Source organism: Aethalodelphis obliquidens, unplaced genomic scaffold (genome assembly GCF_003676395.1).
Source record: "Aethalodelphis obliquidens isolate GAN/ISIS:26980383/991018 unplaced genomic scaffold, ASM367639v1 scaffold58, whole genome shotgun sequence".
In the NCBI taxonomy this organism is placed as follows: domain Eukaryota; kingdom Metazoa; phylum Chordata; class Mammalia; order Artiodactyla; family Delphinidae; genus Aethalodelphis; species Aethalodelphis obliquidens.
This window is the reverse complement of record NW_020838002.1, coordinates 1,028,542-1,043,737: the sequence shown is the minus strand read 5'-3', so window position 1 is coordinate 1,043,737 and position 15,196 is coordinate 1,028,542. Positions and strand designations below refer to the sequence as shown.

Genomic DNA, 15,196 nt, shown 5'->3' with positions numbered 1-15,196 from the left:
TATGGTTTTCTTGGGTATATGCCCAGTAGTGAGATTTCTGGGTCATATGGTAATTCTATTTTTAGTTTTGTAAGGAACATTCATACTGTTCTCCATAGTGGCTGTATCAACTTACATTCCCACCAACAGTGTAAGAGGGTTCCCTTTTCTCCACACCCTCTCCAGGAGTTGTTGTTTGTAGATTTTCTGATGATGCCCATTCTAACCGGTGTGAGGTGATACCTCATTGTAGTTTTGAATTGCATTTCTCTAATAATTAGTGATGTTGAGCAGCTTTTCATGTGTCTTTTGGCCATCTGTATGTCTTCTTTGGAGAAATGTCTATTTAGGTCTTCTCCCCATTTTTGGATTGGGTTGTTTGTTTTATTAATATTGAACTGCATGAGCTGTTTATACATTTTGGAGATTAATCCTTTGTCCATTGATTCATTTGCAAATATTTTTTCTCATCTGAGGGTTGTATTTTCATTTTGTTTATAGTTTCCTTTGCTGTGCAAAAGCTTTTGTTTCATTAGGTCCCATTTGTTTATTTTTGTTTTTATTTCCATTACTCTAGGAGGTGGGTCATAAAAGATCTTGCTGTGATTTATGTCAAAGGGTGTTCTTCCTATGTTTTCCTCGAAGAGTTTTATAATGTCCAGTCTTACATTTAGGTCTTTAATAGGTCTTTAATCCATTTTTTAAAAAACATCTTTATTGGAATATAATTGCTTTACATTGTTGTGTTAGTTTCTGCTGTATAACAAAGTGGATCAGCTATAGTGTACGTATTTCCCCATATCATCTCCCTCTTGTATCTCCCTCTCACCCTCCATATCTCACCACTCTAGGTGGTCACAAAGCACCGAGCTGGTCTCCGTGTACTATGCAGCTGCTTCCCATTAGCTATCTATTTTACATTTGGTGATGTATATATATCAATGTCACTTCGTCCCAGCTTGCTATTCCCCATCCCTGTGTCCTCAAGTCCATTCTCTATGTCTGTGTCTTTATTCCTGTCCTGCCCCTAGGTTCTTTTGAAAGTTTTTTTTTAAAGATTCCATACATATGTGTTAGCATACAGTATTTGTTTTTCTCTTTCTGACTTACTTCACTCTGTATGACAGATTCTAGGTCCCTCCACCTCACTACAAGTAACTCAATTTCATTTCTTTTTATGGTGAGTAATATTGCATTGTATATATGTGCCTCTTATTCTTTATCCATTTTTTTGTCAATGGACACTTAGGTTGCTTCCATTTCCTGGCTATTGTAAATAGTGCTGCAATGAACATTGTGATATATGACTCTTTTGCCTTATTGTTTTCTCAGATTTTATTCTTCTTATAGTTTAATTCAGTTTTTTTTTTTTTTTTGCTTTTTTGTGTCTTCTTCCAGTAGAATGTAAGTTTTTGGAAAATAGCAACTTTGTATTCTTGATTCTTAGAACACTACCTGACAATCACAGGACCTCAATAAATGTTTCAAGTGACAAATAATCAGTGGACAGTAAAGTCCTGAAATTTAGGGAGAGGAGGGGCTACAGTGGAGGTAGAATGATAGGAGAAATTTACTGAAAGTAGTGAGAACTTGTAAGGCTTTGAGGATTGAGTAAGACTAGTCAATAAGTAGATAAAGATGGAATTCCAGAAAAAAAAAAAGAGTAGAACAAAGGTGGAGAGAGCAATAAACATGGTCTCCTTGGGAAAAGCAGGTGAACAGAAATTTTGTGAAGATTATGACATCAGAATTTGTGGCAAATCCAAATTGCAGAGATTCTTGGAATCAGCAATGTTAGTAACTTTCCTTCTGTTGATTTTCAGCTCCAACTACCTTTGAGCCTTTTAACCATGATCTCATTCTAAGTCTTTTGAGTGAAAGTAATATACGCTGCTCCATCACCACTTTTTTTCTTTATTTGTTTCCCAATGCAAATTTTGATGTCAGCTTGCTTGGGTCTGGCCCAGTGTGTAAGGTGATTCTAGGTTATACCCATCTTCTGTGGTTGGAACTGCCACAACAACAAAAAGGAGTATAAAATTGAAATAGTTTTTCCTTACTATCAAAAGAAGGGCCTTTGCTATGTGTATTTCGTCATCTGACAGTGATGACAGCATTTATTGTCAACACAATTTTTTTTATTAGACAGCTGGATTTTTCCCAGGGGCTGGTTGCACATCAAGTAAGGAAATCCAAATCCACAGACAAAGAGAAGCAGAGAACACAGTGGAAAATAAGGCTGCTTTCTGTTCACCTGTTTGTTCTGAGAAATTCTTAGCTCTCCACCCACGGGAAATCAGATGTAAACAACAACAAGATGATTATTGACAATCTGGCTGGGAGACGTTAAAATGGAAATGCAGTACTTATCTTGGTGCTCTAGCTCAGATAAACTACTGTAGTAGTATAGCAGAACTTTAAATGAGGTGCCTTTTAAATGTGCTGCCCTGTCTTTCCAAATTGCCAAGCAGTAGGTAGCCAGACTGGGAATTTGAAAACATATTATGTAAAATGTCTTTATTTTCTTCAATTCTAGCCTGTATTCAGTTCTAGCCTATATTTTGTAATTGATGGGCATCAAGTGGGCCCTGCTTAGGCTGACTGATTTTTGCAGGGTGAATCTGGATCATTCACAATGCATGTTAAAGAAAGCTAATGAAAACTGTACAGTTCCATCATTATAATAGACTTGATTCAGACGGTCTAATTATCTTGCTGCCTGCTAAAATCTTAAAGAATTCCACATCTGAGTGGATGGGTAGTTGAAGAAACAATGATTGGAGATGAAGAGAGAACAAAAAGTTTTGCACCTCTCTTCATGGAACAGAGGCTTTCAGTGATACTTTTGTCAGTTGCAGTACTCAACTATCCAGGGGCTTCTTTTTGCTTCTTCCTTTTAAATGATGTTTCTTGAATTGATGCTTCAGTCAGACTGATAGGTATTCCTTATATGGATGTGTGTGTGTATATGTGTGTAGGGAGAGGTAAAGAAAAGAGGTGAGATAGAGGTAGAGATAAGTGACAGGGCAATTCAAATAGGCTTAAATACATACTTACTATTTCTCATCAGTAGAAATATCCTGAGTGTTTTTTATAAAACTTTATGACAGTATATTTACAGGTTAATAATCAGTTTGAAAATAACAATGTGGTAGGCTGCTGTTACAGTTTGTAGTATGACTTATGGGTAGAAAAGAATTATTTTATGTATAGTCAGTCTTCTTTCTTGGACAACATGGACACAGTACTTCTCTGCTTTCATCTTAGTCTGTTTTCTCTTTTGTTTTTGCTTTAGCTCAACAGAACTCACCAAAAATCCATGAAGGCTGGTGGGCATACAAGGAGGTGGTCCAGGGAAGCTTTGTCCCAGGTAAATGCACATTTATTACTTTATTTTTAAGAAAATAATTTGAGTGAAATGTAGTATTATTTCCAGAATTTTGCATTTGCTACATGGCATGGAATGTATTGCAAAAGGCATCATAGTCTGACTTATGTGTTAGATGAATCCTCCATCAAGAGAAAGTTTATTAAGTGAGTGGTAATTTAACCAAGACTACGTTTTTCCATCTGTGCTTACATCTTAATGTCCTTCCATCTACAGGTGGCTGTGTCAGGGAGAGGGCAATGCAAGAGTTGGGGTTGAGGTTCTGTATGCTAAAATTTGGTTGAGAAAGAGTGATTTTTTAATGTTAATGAAACAGGAAGTCTGAAAACTAGCAATGAGGCTTGCTGGGATGCACGCCGTCTCTGATGTCACTTCAGTAGCATTCACGGTCAGGACTTAGCAGATTGGGCCAAATACCAGGTAAAAAAATCATAGGTAAAGTGGATGTTTTCAGCATGGGAGGAGAGAACTGAAGACAGGTTAAAGCCAGAAACATACCATAACATTAGTTTTGAGACAAGGTAGAGTGTCGTTGTCTTCCCCCACTACTCTTATCCTAATTATAGTCCTCAGTCTTCTTCTTCAAGATTGTAGGGAAAGAGGAAAGAGAAAGAGCATGAATGTTAAAGAGAAGGATGGAAGGGAAGGCAGGTGAGATATTTCAAAGTATTTTTAACTGCTTATATGTGAGAGGGTAAGAGATAAAGCTCTCAAGAGGAGGCAATGTGGGGTTCCAAATCAGGCAATGAAAACAGAGGTCAAGTGTCAGTTGAGGTCTTTGTAATTAGTGGCAGGTGGGAAGAGCGGTGCCCCCAGGTCACCTGGTTCATTCTTGGATGCTATGTCGTCTTTTCCTGTCCTTCTGTATAGTTCATTATATCAGCTGTGCAGAGCTAAGCAAGTTGCTAAACTCCTCTGAGCATCACTTTTTTCATTTGTATTGTGGGACATAAATACGTACCTTTGAAGCTTTTCATTAAGAGGAAAGCAGGCATGGTGAGAGAGAGTGAATGACCCAGGGAAAAGCCAGTTGACTGCTGAATAGTTTCACAAATTGGTATTATTTACTTGATAAATTTACTATGATACATTTATGTCTTGGCCCAGTGGGCATAGAAACTGGGCTTGATTAATTCACCCAGATATGATCAAGTTTCTAATAATATTCTTACAATAATTTAATTGACACAGATGTGTTCATATGGCATGATATAGATATATGACATTTTACACTTACAATTGGGGGCATCCCTTTCCAATTGATAGAAGGTTGTGTATTTTTTTCTGAGGAATCTTCTTCTCATATTCAAGACATCCCAGAAATTACATTTATAATAATATTTTTATGCTTCGTGATTATTAAATTAGAGCAACAAAGGGCATTCTGCCAGATTATAAATCTTGCTAAACTAGTAATATTCTCCATAGTGACTGAAATGCTCATGGATAATACTGGATACATTCTGGAAAATTTTGCTTTTCTGCTTCACAGTTTTTTGACTTTTTCCCCTTTGTTGACACATTTTTCCTTTACATGTACTTAAGTCCCTATTTTGAGTTTGTTGTTGCTTCTAAGACAACCACAGGAAAGAAGTTTTATCTTTCCTTTATGTGTTGATTTAAAAGAATTTAAGTTTCCCTTATTTCAAGTTTTAAATGAGGTAATATGTATAAAACCGTCTATATGGGAACCAGTAAGGTGTGGAGTTATGAGCATGAACTCTGGAGTTGGACAGACCTGGAGCTGAATCTAGACTCTATGGCTTCCTTCTGGTAGAACTGTCAGCAAGTCACCTACCAACTCTCATTCCCCCAGGTTCTTCATCTGTTAGAATGAAGATAAGGACCAAATCATCCTCACAAAGTTTTGTGAGGATTAAATTGCATAATGTAGGTAAAGTGTCTGGTGCATCGTGTGAGTCAGTACCTGTAATGCTGTTGGCATTTCTATCATTATTTTATCATAACAACATAACTGGATATTTGATACTTCTCTGTTTGAGAAAGGAAGAGAACTGTAAATTAAAAAATGTAATCATGCAAGTGAGGGTCTCTCATGATGCTAGAACATGGAAGGTGCTTAGTAAATGTTCCTTGAATTTGTAAGCTCAAAGTGTCTCCATACAGTGACCGCTGGAGAGGAAACTTCATCATTCTCTAGATTTAACAGTCCCAAAATTCTTTGGCTTCTTGGTAAAGAAGACTGGTATCTGATAATCTCAATTCCTAAACATTTGGGAATTTCAGATGTCTTTAAAAAGATAAGAGTCATGAGAATTTGTGAATTAAGTAATTGGACCTTAGACTCTAACATCTCACAGACTCCAGATGACCCACTTTATCTGAATTGGTGCTTAGGCCAATGGTCCCTTTTTCTCTCATTATCATTACTGAATATAAGGTTAAGAATGTTCTTTACTTTGCCCTGGGATTTTTTTCAGATTATCGATGTGTAAAAGAGAAGAGAATCTCTTATGACTAGATTATTTGGACAAGTTTTATTGTCCATGAACTTTTACTAGAGTGTCCATAAATAATTATCAGTTGACATAATAGTTGTGAATCTGTTACCTTAACAAAGCTTGTAGTAGATAAAAATACATGATTTCTACAGTGATGGCAAACACAAGGTTGATTTAGTGTCAGAATAGCCCACTTTGTTCAGTTCAATAGTACTTAAGGAGTAGCCACCTGATACTGAGCACATGTGTGGGACTGTTGATAAAGAGCTAACTGATACATAGTTCTTATACAAGGATAAACCCACAGTCTAAAGAGGAAATAAAGCAATAAACCCATGACTTAGTATAAGGGCTGTAATAGGGTTTATAAGACATATAAAGGAGGCCATAAAGCGTTGGGATTCAGCCTGCCTGGTGTTTAACAGATTTTGTTGTTTACTTGCTTAAATCTGTATCTTCATCCAGCATCACCCATAACCACCATCTGCCTTACAGACAGAGCACCAATTTTATTTGGGTGTTTACCTCCACATAGTCATGTGCTCAGGGAAGGAGACCTTCCTAGCCCCAGAAGGTTACTCTTGGCTATATCTACACCATGGTGATTTCAGCCTCTTTTTTTGACAGTGATTGATTTAGACGTCATGATGGCTACTTTTATGTGTCAACTTGGCTGACCCACAGTACCCAGATATCTGATCAAACATTATTCTAGACTTTTCTGTGAAGATATTTTTAAAATGAGATTAGCATTTATACTGGTAGACTCTGAGTAAAGCAGATTACTCTCCATAATGTTGGTGGGCCTCATGCAATCAGTTGTGGGCCTTAAGAGAAAAAGGCTGAGGGAACTTGTGTTTCCAGAAGTTTTTGGCCTTCAGCTGCAACATCAACTGGGCCTCCAGGCTGCTGGCCTACCTTGAAAATTTCAGATTTGTCAGTCTCCATAATCATGTGAGCCCATTCCTTAAAATAAATTTCTCTCTCTGTAGACCGCCCCCCCCACACACAAACACACACATTCTATTGGTTCTGTTTCTCTGGAACACCCTGACTAATACACTAACACAGATATGAACATATGATAAATAGTTCTCTCCATCACTTGTGAGGGGAGTCCACTGAAAAAACTTGGGAACAAAAGCCACACTAAAGATGGCAGAACAGAAAGTTGGAAAGAACCAAGATCTTTTATGGGCCACTTGAGTATTGAATTAACCATGGAACTGCCTCAGCATTTTTTTTCTTGAGATAAAAAAAACATCTTGTTGTTGGAGCCACTTTGAGTCAGGCTTTCTGTTACTTGCAGCCCAAAAAATTCTTCAAGAGTCACATTTCTCAATACAGAGCAGAAGGAAGGAAGGAAGTCTTGGGTCTTGACAATCTTCAGGATTATCCAAAGTGGATAAGGAGAAGAATGTGAGGATTATCAGGATAAACAGCACTGGCAAAGAGGAGTGAAAATTCACTGTGGGTTTGGGGAATGCTGGGTACCTCTGAGTCTCTAAGAGGCAGGGTACACGATAAGATGTGATGAATGAGGAGACCAGCAAGGTCATCAGGGGCCATGCTGTTAAATTCTTTGTGTTCCATGTTCAAGAGCTTAGGCACAGCTTTTTGGTTGTTTTGTTTTGTTCTGTTTTTTAAATAGAGGGATTATAAGACATTTTTAAGCTCTGGAGTGACACAATCAAATGTAAATTTTAAAAAGCCAGCTATGAGCCAAATGGCCATGGACATGACAAAATTACACATATTTACAGTGTAGCTATTGATGAAAAAGACCAGAAGACTAGCATAAAAGATATACAACTAAAGGTGTAAAGAAGGAACCACAACAGGACAGGTAAAAGGGTCAGAGAAGCAGTATAGTCGAGACCCATAGACCCAGGTGGGCCATCCACAAATGGGAGGATAATTATAGTTGCAAGGAGCATGGGATCCAAGCCCCACACTGGGCTCCCCAGCCTGGGGGTTCTGCACCATGAAGATGAGCCCCCAGAATGTTTGGCTTTGAAAGCCATCAGGGCTTACTTTTGGGAGAGTCAGAGGGCTGTGGGAAATAGAGACTCCAATCTTAAAAGGCCCACACAAAATCTCACACACTGCAGGACCCAGGAAAGAAGCAGTAATTTGAAAGGATTCTGGGTCATACCAACTTGCTGATCTTAGAGAGTCTCCTGGAGAGACAGAGGGTAACTGGAGCTCATCCTGGGAATACAGACACTGGTGGCAGTCATTTTGGGGATCTTGTTCTACCACAGTTACACTGATTCTGGCAAGCACTATTTTGGAGTCCTCTCTGTAGCTTATTAGTGCTGGAACTGTCCTCACCCACCAACAGGGTGGCTGCCTTAAAGCCCCCTGAGCCCACAGCCATTCCAGAACCCAGCTTTTACACCAGAGGGCCCAGGACCCAGCATAAATAGCTCCAGACCACCCTCACCAACCAGTGGACAGGCACCAACTCTGAGACCCCCTGGGCCCTGCAGCCAGAGACCCTGGGACCTGGATCCAGCCACTAGCCCCAGGAACTGCTGGAGCTTTGAAATCAGCCACTTTGTGACCCAGCCCTGCCCACCAGTGACTGGTAGCCTCGTCACAAGGCAGGGCTGGCAACCAACACACTCAGCCCATATAGGAGCACACTAGAGTATATAGCTCTGTCGACCAGAGGTGAGTGTGCTGCTGGGATACCTAGGACATCTTCCACAAAAAAGCCACTTCTCCACAATTGAGAAATGTAAGCAACCTTCCAAATGCATAGAAATAAAAAGAGCAAATTAAGAAAAATTAGGCAACAGAGGAATATGTTCCAAATGAAAGAACAAAATAAAACCACAGAAAAACTAAGTGAAGTGGAGATAAGCAGTCTACCTAATAAAGAGTTCAAAGTAATGATCATAAAGATGTTCAAAGAACTTGAGAGAAGTTTGGATAAACAGAGTGAGAAGTTAAACATTTTAACAGAGTTTAAAAATGTAAAGAAGAACCAGACAGAGCTGAAACATACAATATCTGAAGTAAAAAGTACACTAGAAGGAACCAACAGTAGAGTAGATGATACAGAGGAACAATTCAGTGCATTGGAAGACAGAGAAGTGGAAATCATTGAAGCTGAACAAAAAGAGAAAAAAGAACAAAAAGAAATGAGGACAATTTAAAAGACCTCGGAAACAACATCAAGTGTACTGACATTCACATTATAGGAATCTCAGAAGGAAAAGAGAGAGAGAAAGGGACAGAGAACATATTTGAAGACATAAGAGCTGAAAATTTCCCTAACCTGGGAAAGGAAACAGACATCAAGGTCCAGGAAGCACAGAGAGTCCCAAACAAGATCAACTCAAAGGGGACTACATCAAGACACATTGTAATTAAAATGGCAAAAATTAAAGATAAAGAGAGAATAATAAAAGTGTCCAGGGAAAAGCAACAAGTTACATACAAGGGAACACCCATAAGGCTATCAGCAGACTTTTCTGCGGGTCAGAAGGGAGTGGCACTATATATATATATATATATATATATATATATTTATTTTTTTTTTTTTTGCGGTACACGGGTCTCTCACTGTTGTGGCCTCTCCCATTGCGGAGCACAGGCTCCGGATGCACAGGCTTAGCGGCCATGGCTCATGGGCCTAGCCGCTCCGCAGCATGTGGGATCTTCCTGGACCAGGGAACAAACTCGTGTCCCCTGCATCGGCAGGCGGACTCTCAACCACTGAGCCACCAGGGAAGCCTGCGGCACAATATATTTAAAGTGATGAAAGGAAAGCTGCAACCAGGATGGTGGAGCATAGGCAGGGCAGACGGATGAGCACATATATGTCTGAAGGAAAAGCAGTGGATGGAAGCTTCTCTGGTATGTAAAGCATACTGTGAGTTAAATTTTGGAGGCATTGGAATGAGTTGTTTCAAACATATACTTAGTGTGAGGTTACTGTTAGCTGTGCTGTTTACAGGGTAAACCAAGAATAAAGTAGCCAACCCCAGACTTCTGCCTGGTGCAAAGTCTTGCATATGAAATGTCTACTAATACTCTAATTGGTAAAGGCAAATATATGGTAAATGAAGTAAATAATGATTTTCTACATTATATAGGCACAATGATCAAGGGATCAATCCACGAAGAAGATTAAATAATTAGAAATATATATGGTTCCAACATAGAAGCATCTAAATACATAAAGCAAATATTAACAGACATAAAGTGAGAAATTGGCAGTAACACAATAATATTGGGGACTTTTTTTTTTTTTTTTTGCTGCACACGGGCCTCTCACTGTTGTGGTCTCTCCCGTTGTGGAGCACAGGCTCCGGACGCGCAGGCTCAGCGGCCATGGCTCACAGGCCCAGCTGCTCCGCAGTATGCGGGATCCTCCCAGACCGGGGCACAAACCCGTTTCCCCTGCATCAGCAGTTGGACTCTCAACCACTGCGCCACCAGGGAAGCCCAATATTGGGGACTTTAGCACTTCACTTACATCAATGGACAGACCATCGAGATAGAAAATCATTAGGGAAACACTGACGTTAAATGACACATTAGACCAAATGAACTTAGTAGATGTGTATAGACTTTCCATCCAAAGCAGCAGAATACACATTCTTTTCAAGTTCACATGGAACAGTCTCCAGGATAGATCACATGCTGGGTGACAAAATAAGTTTAAGTAAATTCAAGAAAATTGAAATCATGTCAAACATTTTTTTGGGTCACAATAATGTGAGACTAGAAATCAACTGCAAGGGAAAAGCAACAAATAGCATACAAGGGAATCCCCATAAGGTTAACAGCTGACCATTCAGCAGAAACTCTGAAAGCCAGAAGGGAGTGGCAGGACATATTTAAAGTGATGAAAGGGAAAAGCCTACAAACAAGTTTACTCTACCCAGAAGGATCTCATTCAGATTTAACAGAGAAATTAAAACCTTTACAGAGAAGCAAAAGCGAAGAGAATTCAGCACCACAAAACCAGCTCTACAACAAATTCTAAAGGAAATTTACTAGGTCTGGTGGGTTTTTGCCTTGCTCCTTCATCTGCTGTGTGTTTCTCTGTCTTATTTTACTTAACTTTCTGTGTTTGGGGTCTCCTTTTCGCAGGCTGCAGGTTCATAGTTTTCATTGTTTTTGGTGTCTATCCCCAGTGGCTAAGGTTGATTCAGTGGGTTGTGTAGGCTCCCTGGTGCAGGGGACTAGTACTTGTGTTCTGGTGGATGAGGCTGGATCTTGTCTTTCTGGTGGGCAGGTCCATGTCTGGTGGTGTGTAGTGGGGTGTCTGTGGCCTTATTATAATTTTAGGCAGCCTCTCTGCTAATGGATGGGGTTGTGTTCCTGTCTTGCTAGTTGTTTGGCATAGGGTGTCTTACACTATAGCTTGCTGGGTGTTGAGTGGAGCTGGGTCTTGGCATTGAGATGGAGATCTCTGGGAGATTTTCATCATTTGATATTACATGGAGCTGGGAGGTCTCTTGTGGACCAGTGTCCTGAAGTTGGCTCTCCCACCTCAGAGGCATAGCACTGACTCCTGGGTGCAGCACCAAGAGCCTTTCATCCACACAGCTAAGAATAAAAGGGAGAAAAAGTAGAAAGAAAGAATTAGTAGAAGGAAGAAAGAAAGAGAGAGAGAGAGAGAGAGAGAGAGAGAGGGAGGGAGGGAGGGAGGGAGAGAGAGAGAGAGAAAGAAAAAAGATAAAGTAAAATAAAATAAAGTAAAATAAAATAGTTTTTAAAATAAAAAATAATTGTTAAGAAAAAATATTCTTTTTAAGTGATAAAAAGAAACAACAAAAAAACCCCAAAACAATGGAGAGACAGAACCCTGGGACAAATGGTAAAAGTAAAGCTATACAGACAAAATCACACACAGAAGCATACAGATACACACTCACAGAAAGAGAAAAAGGGAAATATATATATATATATATCATTGCTCCCAAAGTCCACCTCCTCAATTTGGGATGATTCGTTGTCTCTTCAGGTATTCCACAGATGTAGGGTACATCAAGTTGATTGTGGAGGTTTAATCCTCTGCTCCTGAGGCTACTGCGAGAAATTTCCCTTTCTCTTGTTTGCACAGCTCCCAGGGTTCAGCTTTGGATTTGGACCCGCCTCTGCATGTAGTCATCTGAGGGCGTCTGTTCTTTGCTCATACAGGACAGGGTTAAAGGATGAGCTGATTCGGGGGCTTTAGCTTACTCAGGCTGGGGGGGATGGAGGGGTACGGATGCAGGGCAAGCCTGTGGCGGCAGAGGCCGGTGTAACGTTGCACCAGTCTGAGGCGCACGGTGCGTTCTCCCAGGGAAGTTGTCCCTGGATCACGGGACCCTGGCAGTGGCAGGCACACAGGCTCCCAGGAGGGGAGGTGTGGATAGTGACCTGTGCTTCCTCACAGGCTACTTGGTGACTACAGCAGCAGGCTTAGCATCTCATGCCCGTCTCTGGGGTCAGCACTGATAGCCATGGCTCATGCCCATCTCTGGAGCTCCTTTAAGAGGCACTCTTAATCCCCTCTCCTCGGTCACCAGGAAACAAAGAGGCAAGAAAAAGTCTCTTTTATCTTCGGCAGCTCCAGACTTTTTCCCAGACTCCCTCCCGGCTAGCTGTGGTGCACCAGCCCCCATCAGGTTGTGTTCACGCAGCCAACCCCAGTCTTCTCCCTGGGATCTGACCTCCGAAGCCCAAGGCTCAGTTCCCAGACCCCACCTGCCCTGGCTGGTGAGCAGACAAGCCTTTCAGGCTGGTGAGTGCTGGTTGGCACCGATCCTCTGTGTGGGAATCTCTCCGCTTTTCCCTCTGCACCCCTGTTGCTGCACTCTCCTCCATGGCTCCCCCCTCTGCCACCCACAGTCTCCACCCGCGAAGGGGCTTCCTAGTGTTTGGAATCCTTTCCTCCTTCACAGTTCCCTCCCACTGTTGCAGCACCGTCCCTATTCTTTTGTCTCTGTTTTTTCTTTTTTTTTTTGCCCTACCCAGGTACTTGGGGAGTTTCTTGCCTTTTGCGGGGTCTGAGGTCTTCTACCAGTGTTCAATAGGTGTTCTGCAGGAGTTGTTACACATGTAGATGTGTTTCTGATGTATTTGTGGGGAGGAAGGTGATCTCCATGTCTTACTCTTCCACCATCTTGAAGCTCCTTCCTACCATACTGTTTTGATTACTGTAGCTTTGTAGTCTAGTCTGAAGTCAGGGAGCACCATTTTTATTTCTCAAGATTGCTTTGGGTCTTTTGTGTTTCTATACAACAAATTGTGATTTTTTTTTGTTTTACTTCTGTGAAAAATGCAATTGGTTCTTAAGGGTCTTTTGTGTTTCTTAAGGGTCTTTTGTGTTTCCATACAACAAATTGTGATTTTTTTTGTTTTACTTCTGTGAAAAATGCGATTGGTAGTTTGATAGGGATTGCATTGACTCTGTAGATTGCTTTGGGTAGTATAGTCATTTTCATAATATTGATTCTTCCAATCCAAGAACATGGTATAACTCTCCATCTGTTTGTGTCATCTTTAATTTATTTGATCAGTGTCATAGTTTTCTGCATACAGGTCTTTGGCCTCCTTAGGTAGGTTTATTCCTAGGTATTTTATTCTTTCTGTTGCAGTTTTAAATGGAAGTGTTTCTTTAATTTCTTTTTCAGATTTTTCTTCATTAGAGTATAGGAATGCAAGAGATTTCTGTGCATTAATTTTGTTTCCTTCTAGTTTACCAAATTCATTGATTAGCTCTAGTAGTTTTGTGGTAGCATCTTTAGGATTCTCTATGTATACTATCATGTCATCTGCAAACAGTGACAGTTTCACTTCTCATTTTCTGATTTGGATTCCTTTTATTTCTTTTTCTTCTCTGATTGCTGTGGCTAAAACTTCCAAAACCAAGTTGAATAATGGTGGTTAGAGTGGGCAGTCTTGTCTTGTTCCTGATCTTAGTGGAAATGGTTTCAGTTTTTCACCATTGAGGAAAATGTTGCTGTGGGTTTGTCATATATGGCCTTTATTATGTTGAGGTATGTTCCCTCTATACCTACTTTCTGGAGGGTTTTTTTTTATCATAAGTGAGTGTTGGATTTTGTCAAAAGCTTTTTCTGCATTTATTGAGATTATCATATGGTTTTCTCCTTCTATTTGTTAATATGGCTTATCACATTGATTGATTTGCATATATTCAAGAATCCTTGTATTCCTGGAATAAACCCCAATTGATCATGGTGTGTGATCCTTTTAATGTGCTGGTGGATTCTATTTCCTAGTATTTTGTTGATGATTTTGGCATCTATCAGTGACATTTGCAATATCAGTGATATTGGCCTGTAGTTTCCTTTATTTGTGGCATTTTTATGTGGTTTTGGTATAAGGGTGATGGTGCGCTTGTAGAATGAGTTTGTGAGTGTTCCTCCCTCTGCTATATTTTGGAAGAGTTTGAGAAGGTTAGGTGTTAGCTCTTCTCTAAATGTTTGATAGAATTCTCCTGTGAAGCCATCCGGTCCTGAGCTTTGGTTTGCTGGAAGATTTTTAATCACAATTTCAATTTCAGTGCTTGTGATTGGTCTGCTTTTATTATCTATTTCTTCCTGGTTCAGTCTCAGAAGCGTTGTGCATTTCTAAGAATTTGTCCATTTCTTCCAGGTTGTCCATTTTATTGGCATAGAGTTGCTTGTAGTAATCTCTCATGATCTTTTGTATTTCTGCAGTGTCAGTTGTTACTTCTTTTTCATTTGTAATTCTATTGATTTGAGTCTTCTCCCTTTTTTTCTTGATGAGTCTGGCTAATGGTTTATCAATTTTGTTTATCTTCTCAAAGAACCATCCTTCAGTTTTATTGTTCTTTGTTATTGTTTCCTTTGTTTCTTTTTCATTTTTTTTCTGATCTAATATTTATGATTTCTTTTCTTCTGCTAACTTTCGGGTGTTTTTGTTCTGCTTTCTCTAATTCCATTACGTGTAAGGTTAGGTTGTTTATTTTAGATGTTTCTTGTTTCCTGAGGTAGGATTGTATTGCTGTAAACTTCCCTCTTAGAACTGCTTTTGCTGCATCCCATAGGTTTTGTGTCATCATGTTTTCATTGTCACTTGTTTCTAGGTATTTTTTGATTTCCTCTTTGATTTCACCAGTGATCTCTTGGTTATTTAGTAGTGCATCGTTTAACTTCCCTGTGTTTGTATATTTTACAGATTTTTTCCTGTAATTGATATCTAGTCTCATAGTGTTGTGGTCAGAAAAGTTACTTAACATGATTCCAGTTTTCTTAAATTTTCAAAGGCTTGATTTGTGACCCCAGATATGACCTTTCCTGGAGAATGTTACATGGGCACTTGAGATAAAAGTGTATTCTGTTGTTTTTGGATGGAGTGTCCTATAAATAGCAGT

At 39.8% G+C, this 15,196-nt stretch overlaps 1 protein-coding gene across 1 annotated transcript in view; it reads left to right on the top strand.

Annotated features, from left to right (window-relative positions):
• CA10 (carbonic anhydrase 10 (inactive)) overlaps window positions 1–15,196 on the top strand; it is a 626,923-nt gene that overhangs the window by 105,920 nt on the left and 505,807 nt on the right. Inside the window, exon 3 of the mRNA XM_027087088.1 lies at window positions 3,275–3,349. Coding sequence (XP_026942889.1) covers window positions 3,275–3,349 — 75 coding nt within the window. The remainder of the gene's footprint in view (window positions 1–3,274; window positions 3,350–15,196) is intronic.